This window comes from Triticum urartu, chromosome 3A (genome assembly GCF_056163025.1).
Source record: "Triticum urartu cultivar PI428250 chromosome 3A, HENAU_Tu73, whole genome shotgun sequence".
Lineage (NCBI taxonomy): Eukaryota > Viridiplantae > Streptophyta > Magnoliopsida > Poales > Poaceae > Triticum > Triticum urartu.
The window spans coordinates 694990754-695011801 of NC_141875.1; the positions used below are offsets into that span (position 1 = coordinate 694990754).

General features: G+C 44.4%; 2 protein-coding genes and 1 pseudogene across 4 annotated transcripts; 1 reads left to right on the top strand and 2 right to left on the bottom strand.

Annotated features, from left to right (window-relative positions):
* Window positions 1-3: 3 nt before the first annotated feature.
* LOC125546080 (CST complex subunit STN1-like) lies at window positions 4-631 on the bottom strand (annotated as a pseudogene).
* Window positions 632-2041: 1410 nt separating this feature from the next.
* Window positions 2042-5833, top strand: LOC125546078 (F-box protein At5g49610-like). The gene has a single exon (XM_048710211.2). It carries the CDS (start codon window positions 2125-2127, stop codon window positions 3292-3294), a length of 1170 nt encoding a protein of 389 aa, XP_048566168.1. The 5' UTR covers window positions 2042-2124; the 3' UTR covers window positions 3295-5833.
* Window positions 5834-8407: 2574 nt separating this feature from the next.
* LOC125546079 (CST complex subunit STN1) lies at window positions 8408-10911 on the bottom strand. Of its 3 annotated transcripts, none has more exons than XR_007300427.2 (4): window positions 10623-10911; window positions 9372-9892; window positions 8998-9222; window positions 8408-8918 (listed from the first exon to the last, which is right to left on the bottom strand). XR_007300427.2 is itself a non-coding variant. In XM_048710213.2 (3 exons), exon 2 carries the CDS (start codon window positions 9883-9885, stop codon window positions 9415-9417), a length of 471 nt encoding a protein of 156 aa, XP_048566170.1. In that variant the 5' UTR covers window positions 9886-9892; window positions 10623-10911; the 3' UTR covers window positions 8408-8918; window positions 9372-9414. The 3 variants fall into 3 exon arrangements, 1 of the variants encoding a protein (XP_048566170.1); XR_007300426.2 differs by having other exon boundaries at window positions 9311-9892; XM_048710213.2 differs by lacking the exon at window positions 8998-9222.
* Between the last annotated feature and the right edge of the window lie 10137 nt (window positions 10912-21048).

The window sequence follows — 21048 nt, forward strand, 5'->3', positions numbered from 1 at the left end:
AAGTAAATCAAATGCAGTCAACCAAAAATGGCATTTAATTAACGGTGTTTGTCGTACAGACACTGGATCGGTTAGAAGAAGTTGGTTCAACAGTAACCACAGAAACAAACACCATACAATTTGGTATCATTACAGAGCATGAGATCCTCCAGGGCACACCTCAAGCAGAAGGTAGTGGTAAATCATAACATTCTTTGGCCATGTGAATACACTGCAACCAATGTAGGACCTCCATATTAGGGTCCTCCTCTAGAACTACGTCTCTAGCAGCAATCTGAATTGCGCCACGGTACATGACAATCCTCCCACGAACCCTCAACAGGGTGCCCAGGCGTACCACCTCCGACATTTTCGATGCCATCTCTCTAGTTGGATCAGAATCGGACGAACTGTTTGCATTCAGCTATTGGTGGTTCAGCCACAGGACACATGGTACACAGCCAATGCCATCATCAACCAGGAAGCGGAGAAACTTCTCCCTGCGGTCACGTGAAACAACGACCCCAACAACCTCGGCACGAGCAACTGTACGGCCTGAGCGAACAAAGGAAGGCAGCGATGTATGTCGGGGGGTTAGCGTGAGGAGATCGGCAGCCAGAAGCTTGACGTGCACAAGATGAAGGGAGTCCATGCTGAGTCTGCATACAAACCATGAGGCAATGAAGTTCAGAGAAGAGATGTAACTAGAGCTGCACATTGTTACCATACATGATGAAAAGTTAAGCAAAAAAGCTATATATCGCGCTATTCGTCACCCTGGATGAGGAATAGTTATTCTTCACCCCCTCTCTATTTTTATATCAACGCACCGTATTTTTACGTTTCGTAAATTTGGTCTTATTTCATACATAAAGAGAACGTAAGAAAATATGTACTCGCCGTAAAAATATATTTTATGTTACGTAAAATTACGAAATGTAAAAACATAGTTTAAAACATACATAAAATGTGATTTTTCTGGTCTTATAACCTATATTTTTTGTTTTTTATACCAAATTTTACATATTAAATCAATATGCATGTAAATATTTATATTCTAAACGTAATTTATTTAGGAAGCGATCGTAAGACTACCTCGGGTGAAGAATAACTTATTCTATACCCTGGGTGATGAATAGTAACACTATATATATATAATTGGCGGAGCCAGGATTTATATATAAAATTGGCGGAGCCAGGATTCAAGCAAGCCGGACTGAAAGTTTAGCGCTTATAACAAACCAGAAAATTATATCAAGAGGTCAATTGCACAGCTATGGTAGAACTAGAAATCAAGATTTAACGATCCAAAAAAATGGATAATCATGGCCGAAATTACAAATAATAGTACAAGACTACATTTTCCAGACTGAGTTGAACACCAGGTTTCAGATTCTGTAGTTAATTGGTTGGTCTCAGAGTCTGCAGCAAACAACAGCGGTGCTCCTGTCTCCAGTCGCACCGCGAGAAGCAGATCACCGCGGGGAGCAAACATTGAATCAGTACAACATTCACCTTGAAGCAGATCACCGCGGGGAGCAGATCACCGCGAGAAGCAGCTCTGCGTGTAGCAGCTGCAGGCTAATCTAACTGAAGGCCACAAGCTAGTCTAACAGTACAACATTGAATCAGCGCATACACTTAACATCTCTCCGACAAGCATAGATTTCAGAAGACTGAATCAATGTATAAACTCAAGACGCACTTGTTCTTCAATTTTTACAGTGGACAAAAAAAATGCAGTACACGAATTCGAATGAATAACATTCACCTTGCTCTTGCTCTGGATTTCAATTGATGCCCTTCAATGAAGGGATGCCCGAGGACGACTGAACGAGCCGACCGTGTCTAGTGGCGGCGGCGCCGCTCCGCCCGGCCGTGCCGTTCGCGGTAGGGTTCAGAGCTGAGGGCTGGCGCTTCGCTGGGCGTACTACTGGGCCGAGTGTCTGGGCCTGTGGAAGGCTTCAGCCCAGGCCCAGGTTAGGCCCAGGCCGTTTAGGCCCACTTCAATCTTTTTTTTTTGCGGGTGAGGCCCAGTTCAATCCACGAGACGAGAGGCAAAACCTACCTCAACGCCGCCGCCGTCACTCCCTGCCACAAGCAGTCCACCACTCAGTTCACTCCTCTTGCTTGCCGCCGGCGACCATGGTGGATGCCGCAAGAGTGACAGCGCCGCCTCCCGACGGCAGCCTCCCGGACGAGATCACCATCTGGGAGATCCTCGTCCGGCTGCCCCCCAAATCGCTCCTCCGCTGCCGCGCCGTCTGCCGCGCCTGGCGCAGCGCCACCTCCACCCGCCGCTTCCTCCTAGCCCACAACGCCCTCCAGCCCACCCTCCCCCTCCTCTACGGCTACAACTTCGTCGGCGACGAGGTCGAGTCCCTCGACATCATCCCCTTCCACCAGCGGGCAGGCGCCGGCGAGCTCCAGCTCCGGCCCGTCGCGCGGCTTGCGCAAGACTCCGACTTCCACCATCTGGAGGCCTGCTGCGACGGCCTCCTCGTCCTCTCCTTCCGCAACACCAGCGTCCGTGACTGGCGCTTCGCCGTCTGCAACCCCGCGACTCGTCAGTACGCTCCCCTCCCGTTGGCTTATGGCTCCGGCGTCGAGTACTCGCTCTTGGGGATGTACCCACACACCCCCACCGGCGACTACCGACTGTTGATGTTCCGGGACTCGGTATCGATGCATCATCAACTGGTACCTGACGCCGCTCAAGACGGCTCCTACATCTTCACGTTAGGCTCCGGCCAGCCACCGAGGCACATAGGGTTCCTCGAAGCGGAGGTGCTGACATTCACCTTTGGGTCTCTCCTGTTTCGTGGTAGCCTGCATTGGCGCCCACCAGGCAACATGATAATGGTGTTCGACACCACGACTGAGTTGTTCTGGCAGATGCGCGCTCCGGCTGTTCCTCCTGGCCATGCTAAGTTGTTTCAGATGGATGAAATGCTTGGCATGTCCGGCTTTAATGATGCAGCGACAACCATTGATATCTGGGTGGCGCAGGACTACGAGAGCGAGGTCTGGGCCTGCAAATACCGGGTAGACTTCTCAGTTGCAGAGCTCACTCTGCGGTTTGGAAAGTTTGACGAAAGTTCTTGGGTGGTGGTCATGCCTTCGGATGGTGATGTGTTCCTACTGGTCAATTTTGGTGAGTGGCTACTTCAGCTTGACATTGGTGGCAAGTTGGTCGCTACTTTCCATCGCAGAGGCCTCGGTCCTGCAAATCTTCGTCTCAAGCAAACTCTTGTTCAACATACCTTCTTTCCAATACTAGAGGGTTATGTTACCAACTCTCCGCCTTTCATCTGACAGATGTTATGTCAAGTGCTGATTCTATCTAGCCCAACTGTCAGTATCCTCATGAGTTGCAGTGTGTGTGAATTCGGCCCACTATGAGCCAGCTAGTTTCATGTTGATGCATAGACAAGTTATGATCAACAAGCTTGACTGTTTCATGGTTATGTTTATGTTTCTCTGAATATTCTTCTGGGCTGAAGTGGCTGCCGTGAGTCTTAATGCTAAAATTGCAAGTCTCTGTTTACTTTATATTTCTATGTTTATATTTCTCTGATCATTTAACTGAAGAATTAACTTCTCATTATATTTCTGTTTTTATGTTTTGTTTTAGCTGACAATGAAATGAGGCAAATTATCCTGTTTCAATTAGCCAATTTTTCAGTGAAATGTTCTATTGCGGTTCATTTTTATTCATGATTCAATTGCATTTGGTTAAGTACTGAGATATACTGTTTTAATTCTGCCTTCATGTTGTATCATTATTCATTTGGAGTTATATTTATCACTTCACTTTATCTGTAGCCATTTTAAGGAATCAATGATTCGTGTGATGTTTGATATTAACATAAGCTCGAGAAATAGAACCTTTATTTATAAGTAGTAGAAAGGTTATCATGGTCAGGCTCAGTTTCTAGATTGTGCTCCACTTTAAATTCTGTAAGTGTCAGCCATGTTCTTTTGTCCTGTGATTGGCGCAATGCGTATGAATTGGGTCAACTATGAGCCGGCTAGTTTCTTTTTATGTGCTGACTGTTTCATGGTTGCATGCAATTTATGCTTGTGTGAAAATTGTGAACATCCTTTTGGGCTGAAGTGGTTAGCATGTTGATTCTAAAAATCATGAAGCTGTTTTGGCCAGCTTTTGAAATGGCTGCCATTGTTCTGTCTCGTGTCTCTGTTTTCCTTTGAACTGAAGAATTGACTTGGTTTTTAATCGAGATTTTCTTCTTTCACTGTTTCTTAAAGGTCATCTAGTGGTTTCATCTACTAAAAATTTAGCCAATATACACTTGTTTCCTGTTTCCATGTTTTGTTGTAGCGAATGATCAGCTGCTATACCAAGTTTGAGCCCGCGGGCTTCTCTGTCGATGCATATAAAGCTGTGATCAGGAATCTCTTGTAAGAAGTCTTGGTTTAAACAGAAAAGTTGGCTGATGATACCAATCTGTGGTAATGCTAAGTTTGATTGATCAAGGTATTGCCAAAAAGTCATTGCAATGTTGCTTGTGCTGTGAATAGTACTTGTCAGAATAATTTGGTTGGTAGGAACATACATGGTCTAGTCTTTCCTGAAATGGCCTTGCTCTCACATTATCATGCATGTTCTAATATTGGGAGAAAAGTAAATTTGGTGGGTGGATCCAACCAGGATTGCTATCATGGATTCATGGGTGCTCTTATTTCATATCTTAGGTATCATGTGAATCATGGATAAGGTGAAGAGTTGGTGTTCACAGTTACTTGTTTGCTGATCTGTGCTTATTTGAGTATTTGACAAAAGTAAATCTCCTTCCAGTTTGTTTATTCTTAGATCATTACTAGTTTAGACTTGATGCACATTTAAGTCAACAAAATTCAAAGAAAAATTAAGGTTTGACAGTTGCAAAATCCTTTATAAAATGCGGGATTTCTAGCTGTTAATTAATTCATCACTAAAAGAAATATATGTATTTCACATACAGTAGAAAGCTTATGAGCAATGCATTTCTTGTCTTTTATCTTTTCCTATTTGCTCTGTGATCACTATCAGTAATACATTTAACACTGGTCTACCCGAGAACATCCACTTTATTGTTTTCTTCAGCCAACAAGACTCATCATACGCTGCTGTTGTCGCTGACCAGGCACCCTGTGCATTCTAGTTGTGTTTCTTTGTTCCTGCATGAAGCAAGAAGAAACAGGTGATGGGGAACAAGAAAAAATGTTAGAAGTTGCTTGCTGGAACCTACCTTGCAGCCGATACGTTCAAAATTCGGACTGCATGACGACGAACGTATAACAACAGCAAGATCCCACTAGCCCTGAGCAAGCATATCTTCAAATCTAAGGAATGCATCTTGACTCCTTGACCATGGATCGCCTATTTTTTGAGCGACTTGCGTGTAAATAGGTATGTAATCAATATTGACCTGTGGCTCCGACGACGGTCACCAGGGAGATGATGCCTCTGGGAGCAATACAACAGTAATCTGACAAGCAGAATTCAGGCAGAGTTGGTGACCACTCTGTGATTAAAGTCTGGGATAGGACTGTCATTGTCTCTGACCAACACCAGGAAGCACTTCTGCTGGCGGCACGCGCACACTCGGCATAGGCCGATTTATTGAACTGAAGATTTGACTTTGCCTTTTATCCAGGTCTTCTTTTTATTCTTGACTGATTATCTGGTTTTGTTCTTGCTGATGATTAAATGTGGCAGATTATCCCCTCAATTCGGTCACTTGCTAGTTTCACCTGATTGTAAGAAGTGCTTGGAGGACTACCCGTTACATTGAATGGAATGATTGCATTATAGTCCACTTTTTTCAGTAAAATGTTTTGTTGCAATTCATTCCATTAGTCCGGTGCTGAAATGATCTGTCGTAATTCCTTCTTTCTGTTGCATTGTTTGGAATTGTGTCTCACTTTAGCTGCTAAGCATTTTATAGAATTAATGGTTCATACTATGTTCGATTTTAGCATAAGCTGAAGAAAAGATTGTCATGGTCAGCCTCTGGTCCCATTTTTTTTGTTCCTGTTGAGGCACCGGAACTGCCAGCCATGTTCATTTTTCTCCCCGAGTGATGAAATGTCATGTCGAGTATCATTGGTCGAAAGCAGATTATCGCAAGCAGGATCACACCATGATTTTTGTGGCAATACAATTGTAGAAATAAGTGAAAAAACACGCTGGTCATTTGTTACTGGATGTAATTGCCCAGCTCCTCACATCACTTGCAGGCTACCCAGAGTCAGTTATCTGTTGCATGCATGCGTGAGATAAATGTACATATTGGCAACAAAATATTTTGATTGTGTGGTTACAGTTTACACTATCAATGCAATATATAAGTTTGACATCCTGATTGATATATTCCAGTATGTTTGATCGATCTGAAACATGTGAAAAGTCTTTTCAGCTTAAACTGCATTTTCTGCTTTTTGTGTCGAGACGCCGATACGGCATCTGAGTATATGAGCAAGAGTGGGGTTTTACATAATGTTTGGGGTATATATGTAGATAGATAAACTATTTTTACAGGGTATATATGTAGATAGATAAAGTGTGGGGTTTTACATAATGTTTGGCAGTGCATTTATACAAAATATATTACAGCATAAAAAGGCATATTTCAGCAGGGTAGAAACTTGTACTTGTATTGTTTAGGTGCTTCTTTCGATGGTTGCTACTTCCATTGATTCAAAGGTGGCTGTTGAAGGAACTGACAAATCAAGTGGTTAGGAATACGTCGAATTGTTTTTGTGCACCATACAGAGCTTCTCTAGCTGTCAATGTTACTTCCATAAAAGGCTCCAGTGTCATGAGTTCTGACGCTGCAGAATGAGCTGAGAATAAATTGTATTACCTCGGGTGTATATACTGTAGATTGCATGGCAAGCCAGTTATTCTCAATTCTGCTTGATTAATAAGTGGGTATCCGGTTAGCTGAAAGTCTGTAGCCCAAGGCTGAATTTGCAGACGCTGGGCTTCTATTTCTGTTTTTAAAAGTGTGCCTAGTGATTGGTACAGCGAGTGTGATGACGTTAATCTGGACGGGGTCTATGGGTGATCAATAAGGCTCATGGCCTGCCTCCTCTCCCAGAGCGACAATAAAAAAGAGAGTTCTGGAGCCGTTCCCTGTGGGATTTGTAAAACTTAATGTTGATGCATCTTTTAATCATGATCAGCTTAGGGGCATTGTTGGGGCGGTCCTCAGGGATCATAAAGGTAAATTCATTGCAGGGGGAATGAGAAAATAGACTGGTGCGCAGATGTTCTGACAGCTGAAGCTCTGGCTCTTAGATTCGGGTTGTCTCTTGCGCAAAGGGTGGGATGCCATCATCTTGTCATTTAATTCTGACAATATGGAGGTTATCAACACTGAAGAGCGGAGGATGTTTTGCGGGAGCGGCGGCATCGGTTTTTGACGACTACTATCATTTGGCATGCGCTTTTACTATTTCTAGATTCGAACATTGTAATAGAGAAGCAAATAAGGTAGCTCATGAACTGATTGGGTTCGCTAGAATTTCATTGAATTTTGAAACCTTCGAATGAAATTGTAACCCTACTCATTGGTGATGTATTTATTATATCTATTGAATAAAGTTTGGGGTGGGGGGGGGGGGGGGGGTTGATTAAAAAAAAGGCTCATGGCCTACATCAATGGTTCACATTGCACATAGTGAGCACGTTGATCTACCATTACCCCTTTGTGGGAGAGTGGACGTCATAATTTGTGTTATAAGGGGTACGCGTCCTCGCCGCCCCCGCCAAATTATAAAACTGAACTTTTTGTTGAATCTTCTAGTTATGAAATTCAGTTGTGTTTCACTTTGAATTATCCTTGGTACAAACTTTGTTTTGAATTCAACTGAAGCCAGTTAGTGTTATGTTAATGAAAGAAAACTTAGTGCCAGGATTCAAGACCGGTTTTCCAATCAACTTTTTTGCCTGAGATATAAGATTGGTTAATCAGATTATTGTTGTCTTGGTATTAAGATTTTGTTTACCCAGTCCCTGAAATTGTCGCCTGCCAGGGATATAAGATTTGGTTTGATGCTTATGCCCAAAAGAACACACAACCAAAATAAAGATTTGTGATGGAAAATATGAAATAATGGCATCATGCTTCGCAGATCGCGTGATAGCGTGAGCCGGCATATTACAGGCTCAATTACATGAATAATAAAGGAAACTCAAACAAACTTCAACGCTAACAACTTGATGTCATGGATAACAGCACTAGTAGCCGTACCGATTAGCTTCAGAATACCGTCAGCAAGAGTAACCGGATAAAACATATCAGGCAGCCACAACATCAGCATCCAGAAACACATCCAACCTTTCTTCTGTATCTCTTATAAGGGAAAATCTTTGTTACTTCCGTCTTTTTTTTACCATAAAATAAATATTCCGTACTCGTCACGACATAGAAACTGTAATAGTCCAGAGTCCAGACTTCACAGTGGAACCCCAGAGGAAAATACAAATACAAAACAAGAATTTCTTTAAGGCATACCATGCCACATCAAAGGAGAACTCCAGTGCGTGTGATTGCAGTGGCAGATAAATCCTTTAGCAAATTGTTGGAACAACTGAGAAACGGTGCACGGGCGAAACTCACTTCGAGACCCTACCGTCTCTCTACTACTGTAAGAGTCTCCGTATCCACAGAGTCCTAGCCATAGTCTGCTCTCTTTGCTACCTTATTTCTCCCAGAAAAATACAGCGGCTTATCAGGCGTTGCAAGTGGTGTGCTTCTACTCTCCAAGGTTGTTAAAACCGTTGACATGGGTGGTCTCGCATCCGAGTCATCCTGAACACACAAGAGCCCGACATGAATGCAACACAAAACTTCTTCATCCGAGCAGCTCCCTGAAACAGATGGATCCACAAGATCTTTTGCCAGCCCTTCCCTCCATAGACTCCATGCCTGAATAAATCGAATCAAAAAAATTTAAGTCATGTGGTCAAGGCATTCCGGACATTGCCATGGTAAATCATAATCTTACATATATTATAAGGTTGGGGAACTCATTGATGTTCTGGGTTGAGCTAATCCTTAGACCACTTACAGTTTCCAAGAGCAATACTCCAAAGCTATAGACATCAGACTTAACAGAAAAGAGGCCTTCCATTGCATATTCCGGAGACATATAACCGCTGGATAAATCATATCATCAGCAAGACTTGCATGTTTCGAGTTGAGTTTAACCATGTATGCCTTTAATGAATAACTGCACGCAAGATAGTAATCCTACTTAAATGAAGTAAATCAAATGCAGTCGAGCAAAAAAGGCATTTGATTAACGATGTTTGCCGTACACACGCTGGATCGCGTTAGAAGAAGTTGGCTCAACAGTAACCACAGAAAGAAACACCGTACAATTTGGGATCATTATAGAGCATGAGATCCTCCGAGGCACAACTCAAGCAGAAGGTAGTGGCAAATCATAACATTCCTTGGCCATGTGAACGCACTGCAACCAATGTAGAACCTCCACATTAGGGTCCTCCTCTAGAACCACGTCTCTAGCAGCAATCTGAATTGCACCACGGTACATGACAATCCTCCCACGAACCCTCAACAGGGTGCCCAGGCGTACCACCTCCGACATTTTCAATGCCATCTCTCCAGTTGGATCAGAATCGGATGAACTGTTTGCATTCAGGTACCGGTGGTTCAACCACAGGACACACGGTATACAGCCAGTGCCATCATCAACCAGGAAGCGGAGAAACTTCTCCCTGCGGTCACGTGAAACAACGATCCCGACAACCTCGGCACGAGCAACTGTACGGCCACAGCGAACAAAGGAAGCCGGCGATGTATGTCGGGGGGTGAGCGTGAGAAGGTCGGCAGCCAGAAGCTTGACGTGCACAAGATGAAGGGAGTCCATGCTGAGTCTGCATACAACCCATGAGGCAATGAAGTTCAGAAAAGAGATCTAACTAGAACTTCACATTTTTATCATATAATGTTATATATATTATTGGCGGAGCCAGGATTCAAGCAAGCCAGGCTAAATGTTCATCGCTTATAACTAACCAGAAAAGTATCCCATGTCATGGCATAAACAACCATAGCTCAATTGCACAGCTATGGTAGAATTGGAAATCGACATTTAACGATCCAACAAAATAGATAAACATGAGCAAAATTAGAAAATAATAGTACAAGATAATATTATCCGTACTGAGTTGAAAAAGAGGCTTCAGATTCTGTAGTTAATTGGTTGGTTTCAGATTCTGCAGCAAACCACGGTGGTGCCCCTGTCTTCAGTCCGTGGCCGCTGCATGCGAGAAGCAGATCAGCGCGGGGAGCAAACCACCGCGCATTTTTTCAAGGAAACCACACACTGATAACATCTAACAAACGGGATAAACTGTTGACTTGAATTCATCGATGTCGAGAACAGGGATACATATAGCTCTGGTTGTAGGCTTTTAGCAGTTAGATAACCAGACGTGTACTGAATCCTGCTAGAGGATAAGAGTAAGTCACAAAATAACTGAAGGTGACAAGCTAATGTAACAACAGTACACCACTGAATCAATGTGTATCCTTCAGTTTTTTCAGTGGGCAGAACAAAATCAAAATGTTTGCAATACACGAATTCAAATGAATAAAATTCACCTTGCCCTTGCTCTGGAGCTCGATTGACGCACGGTCTTGAGGAAGTGGACAGCCTGAGCCCTGAGGATTGAGGATTCACGGGCTCCGCCGAGCGGCCGACACGGTCTTGAGGTCGGGGCCCGGAGGAGTGAGCACCCGAAGGTATGGAGTTGCGGAAGACGGTGCCTGGTGGCGGCGCCGGATAGCCGGCGAGGATACGCTCCGGCCGGCCGCGCGCCGCACCGTTGGCGGTAGGGTTCAGAGCTGCAGGCCGGCGCTGTGCTGGGAGCAGAAGCCAGAAGAGGGCGTCCTGAGCTGGCCTCGGCTGCATCGGTGGGCCAGTCTTTGGACCAGTTGAATTGGCAAGGAGGAAGCCCAAGTTCAGGTTTGGCCCAGGTGGGGAAAGGGAGGACGGAGCTCCTTTTTTTTAGAAGAAGTCCGGGAGCGGGGGGAGCTGGATTCGAACTGGGGACCTTACCCTTCACATAGCAGTGCACTATGCCATCGAACGACCTGTGCTCACTAACTTCGTTTGCTTTCTTTCATTCTTTCTCCACCTCGCAAAGCCCCCGGTGTGGGAAGCTTTCCAAACCATTTTTTTCCTTTCTTCTCTTTTTCTGTAACGGTTTTTTTTGCCTTTTTTCTTTACTTTTTTTTTGCTAAATGTGCGACTTTTCTAACAAAGAAATGAAAGAAAACTTTTTTTTTCAAAAATGCATGAATTTTTTTCAAATTTGGAAAAAATTCATTTGTTTTTGTAAAAAAAAGTTCATCAAAATTGGAAAATAGTTCATCAAATCTGAGAAAATTTTATCATAATTAATAAGTTCATCGAATCTGAGGAAAGTTCATCGAAATTGAGAAAAGTTCATCAAAGTTAGAAAAAGTTCATTGAATCCAAAAAAATGTTTATCGATTTTGAAAATAGTTCATCAGATAAAGAAAAAATATTCATGAATTTTAAAAAATTACACAAAAATGAAAAAACTTTATTGAATTTCAAAATAAGTTCATCGATTTGAAGAAAAAGTTCACGTATTTGCAAGACAATTCATTGGCCCAGGAAGAAGAAGAAAGGAAAAATAGAAAAGGAAAAAGGAAAAAGGAAAAACAAAAAGAAAGTTAAAAAAAGGGAGAAACGGAAAAGAAAAAATAAAAGGAAGGAAATTTTCTAATTAACCAGATCCGGCTGGTTGGTGTAGTGGTTACACTAGTCTGTGTCGAAGAGGGAGGTCGTTGGTTTGAATCGCCACCAGCGCGTGCAATTTTTGCGGATTAAAACACACGGAAGAAGAAAAACTATATGACCCGGCCCAGCACCATGTTTGCAAAATACAAACTAACGGGCACCTGCACCAAATAGGATTTGCCGTAAGTCCACCCATTCCTAAAAAAAGAGATAAGTACACCCGTGGTCAGCAATTTGGAGCCCAAACTGGTTGGAAAAAACTCAAGGAAAAAAGCAAAGCTATTTAACAAATTCTGCTCCTTCCGATTCAAAATAATAGCCGCAGTTCTGAACTAACCTTAGATCAAAACTGCGAGACTTATTATAGATAAGAGGGAGTAACTTTTTTCACAAAAAACATGTGTATTCTAACTACGTGCATATTTGTATGGACAAATGACTTTTGTATTGCCCTGCGCAAAAACAGATATATAGTGTTCTAGAGATGCTATTTTTGAAGCATGTTAAAGCATTGATTTTGTTTTTCTCGAACATACCACTATGAATTTCGCTTGTTGATCAAAATGTGCATGCGGTTAGACACATTTTACCTCTGGAAAGTGCGTTATATCGACTAGAGGGGGGTGAATAGGCGATTTTTATGAAAGTCTTCAAAACGTGGGAGTTATGAAGACATACAGCGAAGATATGCCTATTACTATGCAACGGAAGTTAGATTACACTAGGCAAGCCATGGTCAAATATTCAATAGAGTGAAAGCACAATGACAAATAGCTGCAGTGTAATAAGGATCAGGTAGGAAGAAGTTATGAAGCTAAACAGATCATACATTCACGTTGTGAAGACAAAAGATAGAGCAAGCATGCAATGGCTTCACAATGAGTAACAGTAAGAAAAAGGAAGTGAAGATGAAACCAGTGACTCGTTGAAGACAATGATGTGTTGGACCAGTTCCAGTTGCTGTGACAACTGTATGTCTGGTTGGAGCGGCTAGGTATTTAAACCTTAGGACACCCAGTCCCGGACACCCAGTCCTGAACACGCAGCTCAGGACACCAAGTCCTCACCGTATTCTCCTTGAGCTAAGGTCACATAGTCCTCGCCCAATCACTCTGGTAAGTCTTCAAGGTAGACTCCCAAATCTTCACAGACTTCGTTCACTGGCAATCCACAATGTCTCTTGGATGCTCTGAACGCGACGCCTAACCGTCTGGAGGATTCACAGTCCTCAAGTGTAATAAGTCTTCAGATCACACAGACAAGAAGACTTAAGTGATGCCCAATGTTTTCTGGCTCTGGGTGGTTAGGACTTTTTCCTCGCTAGGAATTTTCTCTCAAAGGCTTCGAGGTGGGTTGCTCTCAAACGACAGAAGCCGTGCACTGAAATCTGAGCAGCCAACAGTTTATGGTTGTAGGGGGTGGGCTATTTATAGCCACTTGGCAACCCGACCTGATTTGTCCGAAATGACCCTGGGTCACTAAGGATCTGACACGTGTCTCAACGGTCAGATTTCAAACTCTCATGGCAACTTTACTTGGGCTACAAGCAAAGCTGACTTGTCCGGCTCTGGACAAGATTCGCTCTCATTGTCTTCACTCGAAGACATAGGTTTTTGGTTTAGGCATCACTTCAGTCGTTCTGACTGGTTCTCCTGGACCCCACTTAACAGTACGGTGGTTCCTATGACTCAACACAAAAGAAAAAGAACTACGAAAGATCTAAGTCTTCGAGCTCCATAGGCTTCATAACGTGTCTTCTTTTGTCATAGTCTTCAATGTGAATATCTTCATATACCACCTTTGGCTTCAATGTCTTCATACATTTTTAGGGGTCATCTCTGGTAGTAAAACCGAATCAATGAGGGACTTCTACCTGTGTTATCCTGCAATTCTCACAAATACATTAGTCCCTCAACTAGGTTTGTCGTCAATACTCCAAAACCAACTAGGGGTGGCACTAGATGCACTTACAATCTCCCCCTTTTTGGTGATTGATGACAAACTAGTTGAAGTTTTCAACGGGGAATATAGTCTGTGAAATTGTAAAGGATGAGGAATTGTCTTCATAAGTTGCAAGGGCTCCCCCTGAAGATATGCATATAAGTTAATTTGCTTTTGGAATGCAAATGCACATGGCAGGTTGTACTTGTGGAGATCCACTTCAGCTTATGATGACAATCCACTATGCATGTGAAAGTCTATGAAGATAATGACATGTATAATGGAAAATGGACGTCTGCAGAATGAGATAAGTGCGGAATTTATCGTCGCACATGCGGAATTTATCTTCGCAAAACAGGGTGGCAAACAAGTAGCAGACGACCATCTGGTTTAAGTGTTACAACTCAAAAAGGCAAATGTAGCAAAACGGGAGTTGTAAGCACGAAGCAAAATGTAGCAAAGTAAAGGCATCCGCCCATATGGACCCGCTTGAAGACTATCAACCCATATGCTTCTCCCCCTTTTGTCAGTAAGGACCAAAAAGGTTTGAAGACATAGAATGTCTATTCGTTCCCAGGAGCAGCAGGGTCGTTGAAGGTGTTTGGCGGTGCAGAAGAGGGTGGTGGTGAAGTTGCATCATCTTCATCCTCGATGACTCGTGCAGTTACTGTTGCAGCAGATGAAGAGAACTCAGAGTCTTCAAGTGATGGTGTGTTTTGCATCACAGCCCTTCTAGGAGGTGTGGTGTCAAACTTGAATCGCTCAGTGAAGCCATCCTCTTCAAGTTCAGCTTCAGTACACATCATTGATAGCCCTTTCCATGTACGACGACAGGTTTCATGGGTAACGAAAGCATTCTTGGTGGCAAGATTTCGAAGACGATTAACATCCACCAAGAGGCTTTTCATCTGACGCTTTAGCCATTCATGATGCCTATCTTGTTTTTGATGAAGGGCCACAAGAAGCTCTCGGTTATTGAGAACACGAGCGCGCTTCTTGGGTCTTGAAGCAGTTGCACTGTCAGTGGCTTCAGTTGAAGCAGGGTGTGGCGCACGTGTAGTGCCAGCCAAAGGATACACCCTGGAGATGGCTTCAACACCTTCATCGTTCTGAGTGAAGTTCTGGTGTTCTGCATTCTGAAGACTCAAAGGTTGCTTGGCAGGCTCAGGATATATAGCTTCAGCAGAGGTATCCACATCTGGCAAGAAGATCCGATGGTTGCGGGCTGAGGGCTGATATGAGATCGCAGAGTGAAGCTTGATCAGTCTCATTACCCAAGGAGTATAGAACTTTAAACCAAACAGATCTGAGCCTGATGCAGCTAGTTGGCGTATGAAGAAGTCCCGTGCGTTGAAGCATTTGCCATGAAGGATACAAAACAGCAGAGTCTTCATTGCACTCTCGATCTTGGCATTTGGAGAGTGCCCTTTGATAGGCCAGAGAGTCCGCCGGATAATGTGATAGATGGTTCTGGGCAGGTACTCAAAGTCTTCAACGAAGAACTCTGTTGGATAAGGAGCATCGTGGGGCAATGGCTTCATCATGGAGAGCATCTGACTCATATTCGGTTCAGGCCTCTGGAATATGCTCTCAAGAGCTTCAGTGTGTAGTGGACAGCCTTCCTCGAAGAGTTCGCCAGGAGTGGGCAGGCCGGTGAGCTCAATGATATCAAATGCATTGGCTTCGTGATGGACATTGCCGGTCATCCACTCCAGGGTCCAAGTCTTCGGATCTTTGTTGTGTCCTTTGATGTGGAGGGTGGCATAGAATTGCAGCAGAAGCTCTTCGTTCCAGTGCTCTTCATCAGTTACAAACTGCAGCAGACCCACTTGCTTGAAGCAATCCAATGCTTCCTCTAAACAGGGCAGACCAGCAATGGCTTCAACATCAAGGCGCTTGTGCGGGAAGATGCGACCTTGGTTGTATAGGATGCATGAATAGTAGCTGCGCTGAGGATAGCTCCAGAACCTATCTGATGAAATCCTTTCCCTTGAATAGGGGTTCTTGGAGCTGTTGAAGAACGTATTATCTGCCTTGAAGCTATTGATGTTAAAGGATCCAAGTGCTGATGCAGGACCTGGGAACCTCGGCAGCCGTGGGACTGGCTTCTGGACATGAGGCCTGTGCTCAACATGGTAATCAAATTGAGGACCTGCAGCAGACTCAGGAACAGAAGTGTCTGGATCAATAGCTTCATTGTCTTCTGAAGCTTTTGGTGGGGAGGGCTCCACATTGGCTTCAGTGTTGGTTGTGGCAGCCTCAATATTTTCAGCCTCCGCTTGACTAGCTGGAGGGTCGGTCACAAGCACGTTCTCCTGGGGAACTGCTTCTTGGTGGAGCATAGGAGTGGGCTCTTGTGGTGCTTCTTCCGCGGCTGATGCAGCCGGAATGTCTTCAGCATAGACTTGAGGCCTTGGACCTTTGCGAAGCCTGCGGAATGCAGACGACGCCTGTGGGGTTGGAGTGGGCTGGGCCTCATTGTCTACTTCCTCTTGAGGGCGATCTGCCCATGACGCATCTTGTGCAATTGGTGTCAGAGGACGACCAATGCTGATGAGTTCGCTGTGTTCATACTGAGGAAGGGCTGCATCATCTTGTACATTGTCCTGATGACCAATGTCTTCAGCAGCGATGGGGTCGGCTGCTGATATGTCTTCAGCTTCAGGAGCCTCTGTGAAAGCAGGCTCATGAACTGTCAGTTGTCGTTCTGCGTCAGGATAGACGACAGAAAGGGGTTCAACCATTAAGGGCTCTGTGGGAGCAGCCCGAACTTTCTTGATTTTTCGCTTCTTCTGAGTGGGGGCAGACGGAGAGGCTTCAGAGTGTTTCCGCTTCCTGGCTTCAGCCTCTGCAGTTCGCGTCTTCTTGAGCTCTGAAGCGGTTGACCGGCTCTTTGGCTTCGAGCTAGTCGTTGCAGTTGGGAAGACAATTGGAACTGCTTCTTGCCTTGGTGCCTCTGGTTCAGCCATAGCAGGCTTCTTCTTCTTCTTCGCGGCCATCTTGGGGTCGATGCCAGGACGCCCAAGTGCCTTGCGCTTCTCAGCCTCATTGTAGGCTTGCACACATCTTTCTGCCAGAGACTTCATCCGCTCACGTGAACCCTGAGCTTCTGCACGCTTTTTTAGAAAGTTTTTCTTAAGCTCATGCAACATGATCTTGAAGCTCTTCACTTCTTGCATGCTGAGCTTGGCCATATTCTTCTTGAACTGAGCCTTTTCATGATCAATTTTCTGCTTCAGTTCAACAATGCGCTGGGCAATTGCAAGTTCTGAAGCAATAGCGCCTTGGAAGGCGACGCTGAGGCCAACGGGCAGCTGCAGATCTTCGAAGCTGATGTTTGGTGTGGCAAACCATTCGTCGATGAAGTTGTGGATGATGGCGACATCAAAGAGAGGCAAATTATTGAAGATTTCAGCTTCTTCTTTGCTCTTGATGAGCTGCTCTAGAGCGTCATCTCCAAGATCTTCATCACTTGACAGATCAATGGCTTCGCTGCGCAGAATGTCAGCAGCTGTGAGCTCTTTGCTGGTGTGTGGCTGAGGCATCTTGGCCTTCTGGGGCTTGGAGACACGGGATACGTCTTCAAACTGCACACTGTCTTCAGGAGGTGCAGTTGCCAATGGCTTCGCCCTTGAGATTTTTGATGAAGGGGCCGGCTTTGAAGCTTTTGGCTTCTTCGACTGCTTTGGCTTCGGTACAGCAGGAGCTTCATCAGTCTCAGAGTCAGCTGGAGGGTCATTCACGGCAGTCCCTTGGACTAAGATGCGGGTGATGAGGCCCTCAAGGTTGGCATACGGACCGATGATATTGGGTTCTGCGTCGCGTGTGCCATCTGCCCTTGGTGCTGAGGGACCAGGGTTGAAGTCTAACCCAAATTTCTTCTTGTTCTGCTTCGCTGATTGTTGGGCAAACTGGAAGTTGCGCTTGAATAGATTGTCGTCACGACACCAAAGTAGTGACGACGGATGTGCATCATCAGGCTGTGGCCCACGAACCATGCATGGATAGAAGCTTTGGGCAATAGCTTCATCTCTGGACCTGGGTACAAGGTTCTTGTATAAGATGTCTCCCCACGGTCTTTTGATGGCACTTTTCTCAGCATACTCTTGGGTTGTGAAGCGGTATTTGAACCATTGTTCTGCCCAATAGCGTCGAATCCATTGGATTCGGGTCTTGCGCTGCCCATAATTCTCTTCAGGATCTGTTTTATACATTTCTGCCAGGTCTTCAGGCAGATCTTTGGAAGTTCCTCCACGTCTCTGTCTTCCCCCCTTCCTTGCTGTTGCTTCTGAAGCCATAAACTTTAACTTGAAAGGCTTCAAAACTTTCAAAGGCTTTCTTTTGCTGGACCAACAGGAACTGGCTTCAGGAGAATTTATGTGATGCTGTAGGAATTCTGCAAATGAATGCAGACTATGAGAACCAAAGGATTCTCCCACGGACATGTACCTGTGACAGCATTAAGGTGCGAGGGAAGGGGAAGAGGTCATATGCATTCTCAGAAGGTTTTGAAGATTAATCAGTTTAGAAGACATTGACCTCATCGTGCGAAGACATTCACTCATAGATAAGAAGTTGGTTCCAGATTTGTACGAACCCACAGATCAGTACAAGTGAGGAATCTAACTACTTCATGAAGCACAAGTGAATATACTAGGCATGTTATGAGATGCAAATCGAGAGATCTAACTTGTGTGAAGAGAAACTTCTTATGGTAGAAAGTGACAGAACCATGAGATCAAAAGGGGCTGTAAAAAGAAATTTTATTTACCACACTTGGAACTGCTAGACGGAGTGGGAGATGATGCCGAGCAGTTCAGTCCTCCGTGCCCTAACTTGGCGACGGAAGACACCTACGGCGACGGCGGAGAGGACGATGTCCGCGATCGGCGTGAAGACGGCGTCGGAGAGGTTGCGGCAGCGAAGCGCTTCGTCGCCGGCGTCGTCGAGAGCTAGCGGTGGCGTTAGGGTTCGTGCGAGGGTGGAAGAAGGAGATAATGACCGCGGTAAGTGTGAATTTATAGGCACAGGGGCGGCACTGTGCTATTACACAGGTGCCCCTGGCGATTCGCATATGAGGAACGCGTGGCCAGTTTGCGGAAGTTTGGGGTTTGTTCTACGTCCCACGCACGCCTGGATTGTCGGGTGGTCGTTCCTGCTTCTCCGGATTTTATGTGGAGGAATGAGCATTGAAAACGGACTTTATGGTTGTCTCTATATCTTCTGCTGACAAGGACGCAGTGAAGACATTCGACAGTTTCAATAGAATGCATATGACTTAGAGAGATAGAGTTTGAGATAGAAAGCATAGAGAAGTTTGGGGTCCGATCACATTCACTTAGTTCAAAAGATTCAACACGAAAACATAGCTATAAGTGAATGCTGTAGGGGACAGAACACTAGCATATATATATATATATATATATATATATATATATATATATATATATAGTCAGCATAGTGAAGATAATCACGAAAATATGTTGAGTTCGAAGCCAAATCAAATGTGAAGACATTGCAAGGTAACGCCATGAGTGAAACACTTCAAAATGGAACGTTTGGTGGTGGCGTTACCCACCGTATAGGAAGTATTAGACCCAGACACGGCGCACAATTATCGTGGCGCTCCGAAGTCAAATTCCACATTAATGTATTCACACTTAGAATGTATGTCTTCATTGATTGAAGATATACTTCACTTCGTGTGTTGCACATCTAAGTCATCAATATGCATAAGGGTTAGGATGTGTGCCTGATCACAGGACATTTGAGGATTCCAGGATATTTAGCTCACACTGTAACTTGCAAAACCTCTTCTCATCCAAGGGCTTGGTGAAGATATCTGCCAATTGCTCTTCAGTGTTGATGTGTATGATATCAATGTCTTCCTTCACAACATGATATCTGAGAAAGTGATGACGAATTTCAATGTGCTTTGTCTTCGAGTGCTGAACTGGGTTGTTGGCAATCTTGATGGCGCTTTCGTTGTCGCAGTAAAGTGGCACTTGCTTCAGATGAATGCCATAGTCCTTGAGTGTTTGCTTCATCCACAGAAGCTGAGCGCAGCAAGATCCAGCAGCAATGTATTCAGATTCAGCAGTGGAGAGAGATACACAGTTCTGCTTCTTTGAAGACCAACATACAAGTGATCGTCCCAGAAAGTGACATGTGCCTGATGTAGACTTGCGATCAACTTTGTCACCAGCATAATCAGCATCCGAGAATCCAACCAAATCAAACTCTGAGCCCTTTGGATACCATAATCCTAGAGTTGGGGTGTGAGCCAAATATCGAAGAATTCGCTTCACAGCTAAGTGATGCGACTCCTTTGGTGCCGCTTGAAATCGAGCACACATGCAAACACTAAGCATAATATCTGGCCTAGATGCACATAGATAAAGTAAAGAACCAATCATGGAGCGGTATACCTTTTGATCGAACTCTTTACCATTGTCGTCAGGACCCAGATGATGTTTGGCTGGCATTGGTGTTGTGAAGCCTTTGCAGTCTTGCATACCGAACTTCTTCATGCAATCTTTGAGATACTTCTCTTGAGATATGAAGATGCCATTGCGTTGTTGTCGTATTTGAAGACCAAGGAAGAACTTCAGCTCCCCCATCATGGACATCTGATATTGCTCTTGCATCATATATCCAAACTCTTCACTGTACTTCTGATTTGTGCAGCCGAAGATAATGTCATCCACATATATTTGGCACACAAACAGTTCACCATCATATGTCTTCGTGAAAAGAGTGGGATCTAGGGAACCAGGTATGAAGCCTTTGCTCTTCAGGAAGTATTTGAGTGTGTCATACCAGGCCCTAGGGGCTTGTTTGAGGCATACAGTGCCTTGTTGAGCTTGTATACCATGTCAGGATGTTTTGGATTTTCAAAGCCAGGTGGTTGTGCAACATACACTTCTTCTTCAATCTTGCCATTGAGAAAGGCACTCTTCACATCCATTTGATATAGAAGTATGTTATGATGATTTGCATAGGCCAGCAGTATGCGTATGGCTTCAAGCCTAGCCACAGGAGCAAATGTTTCATCGAAGTCAATGCCCTTCACTTGAGTATATCCTTGAGCAACGAGACGAGCTTTGTTTCTGACAACTTGACCATGCTCATCTTGCTTGTTGCGGTATATCCATTTGGTGCCTATTATGTTGTGCTTCCGTGGATCAGGACGCTTAACCAGTTCCCATACATTATTCAGCTCAAACTGTTGAAGCTCTTCTTGCATAGCTTGAATCCATTCAGATTCCATGAAGGCTTCTTCAACTTTCTTGGGTTCTGATATTGAGACGAATGCGA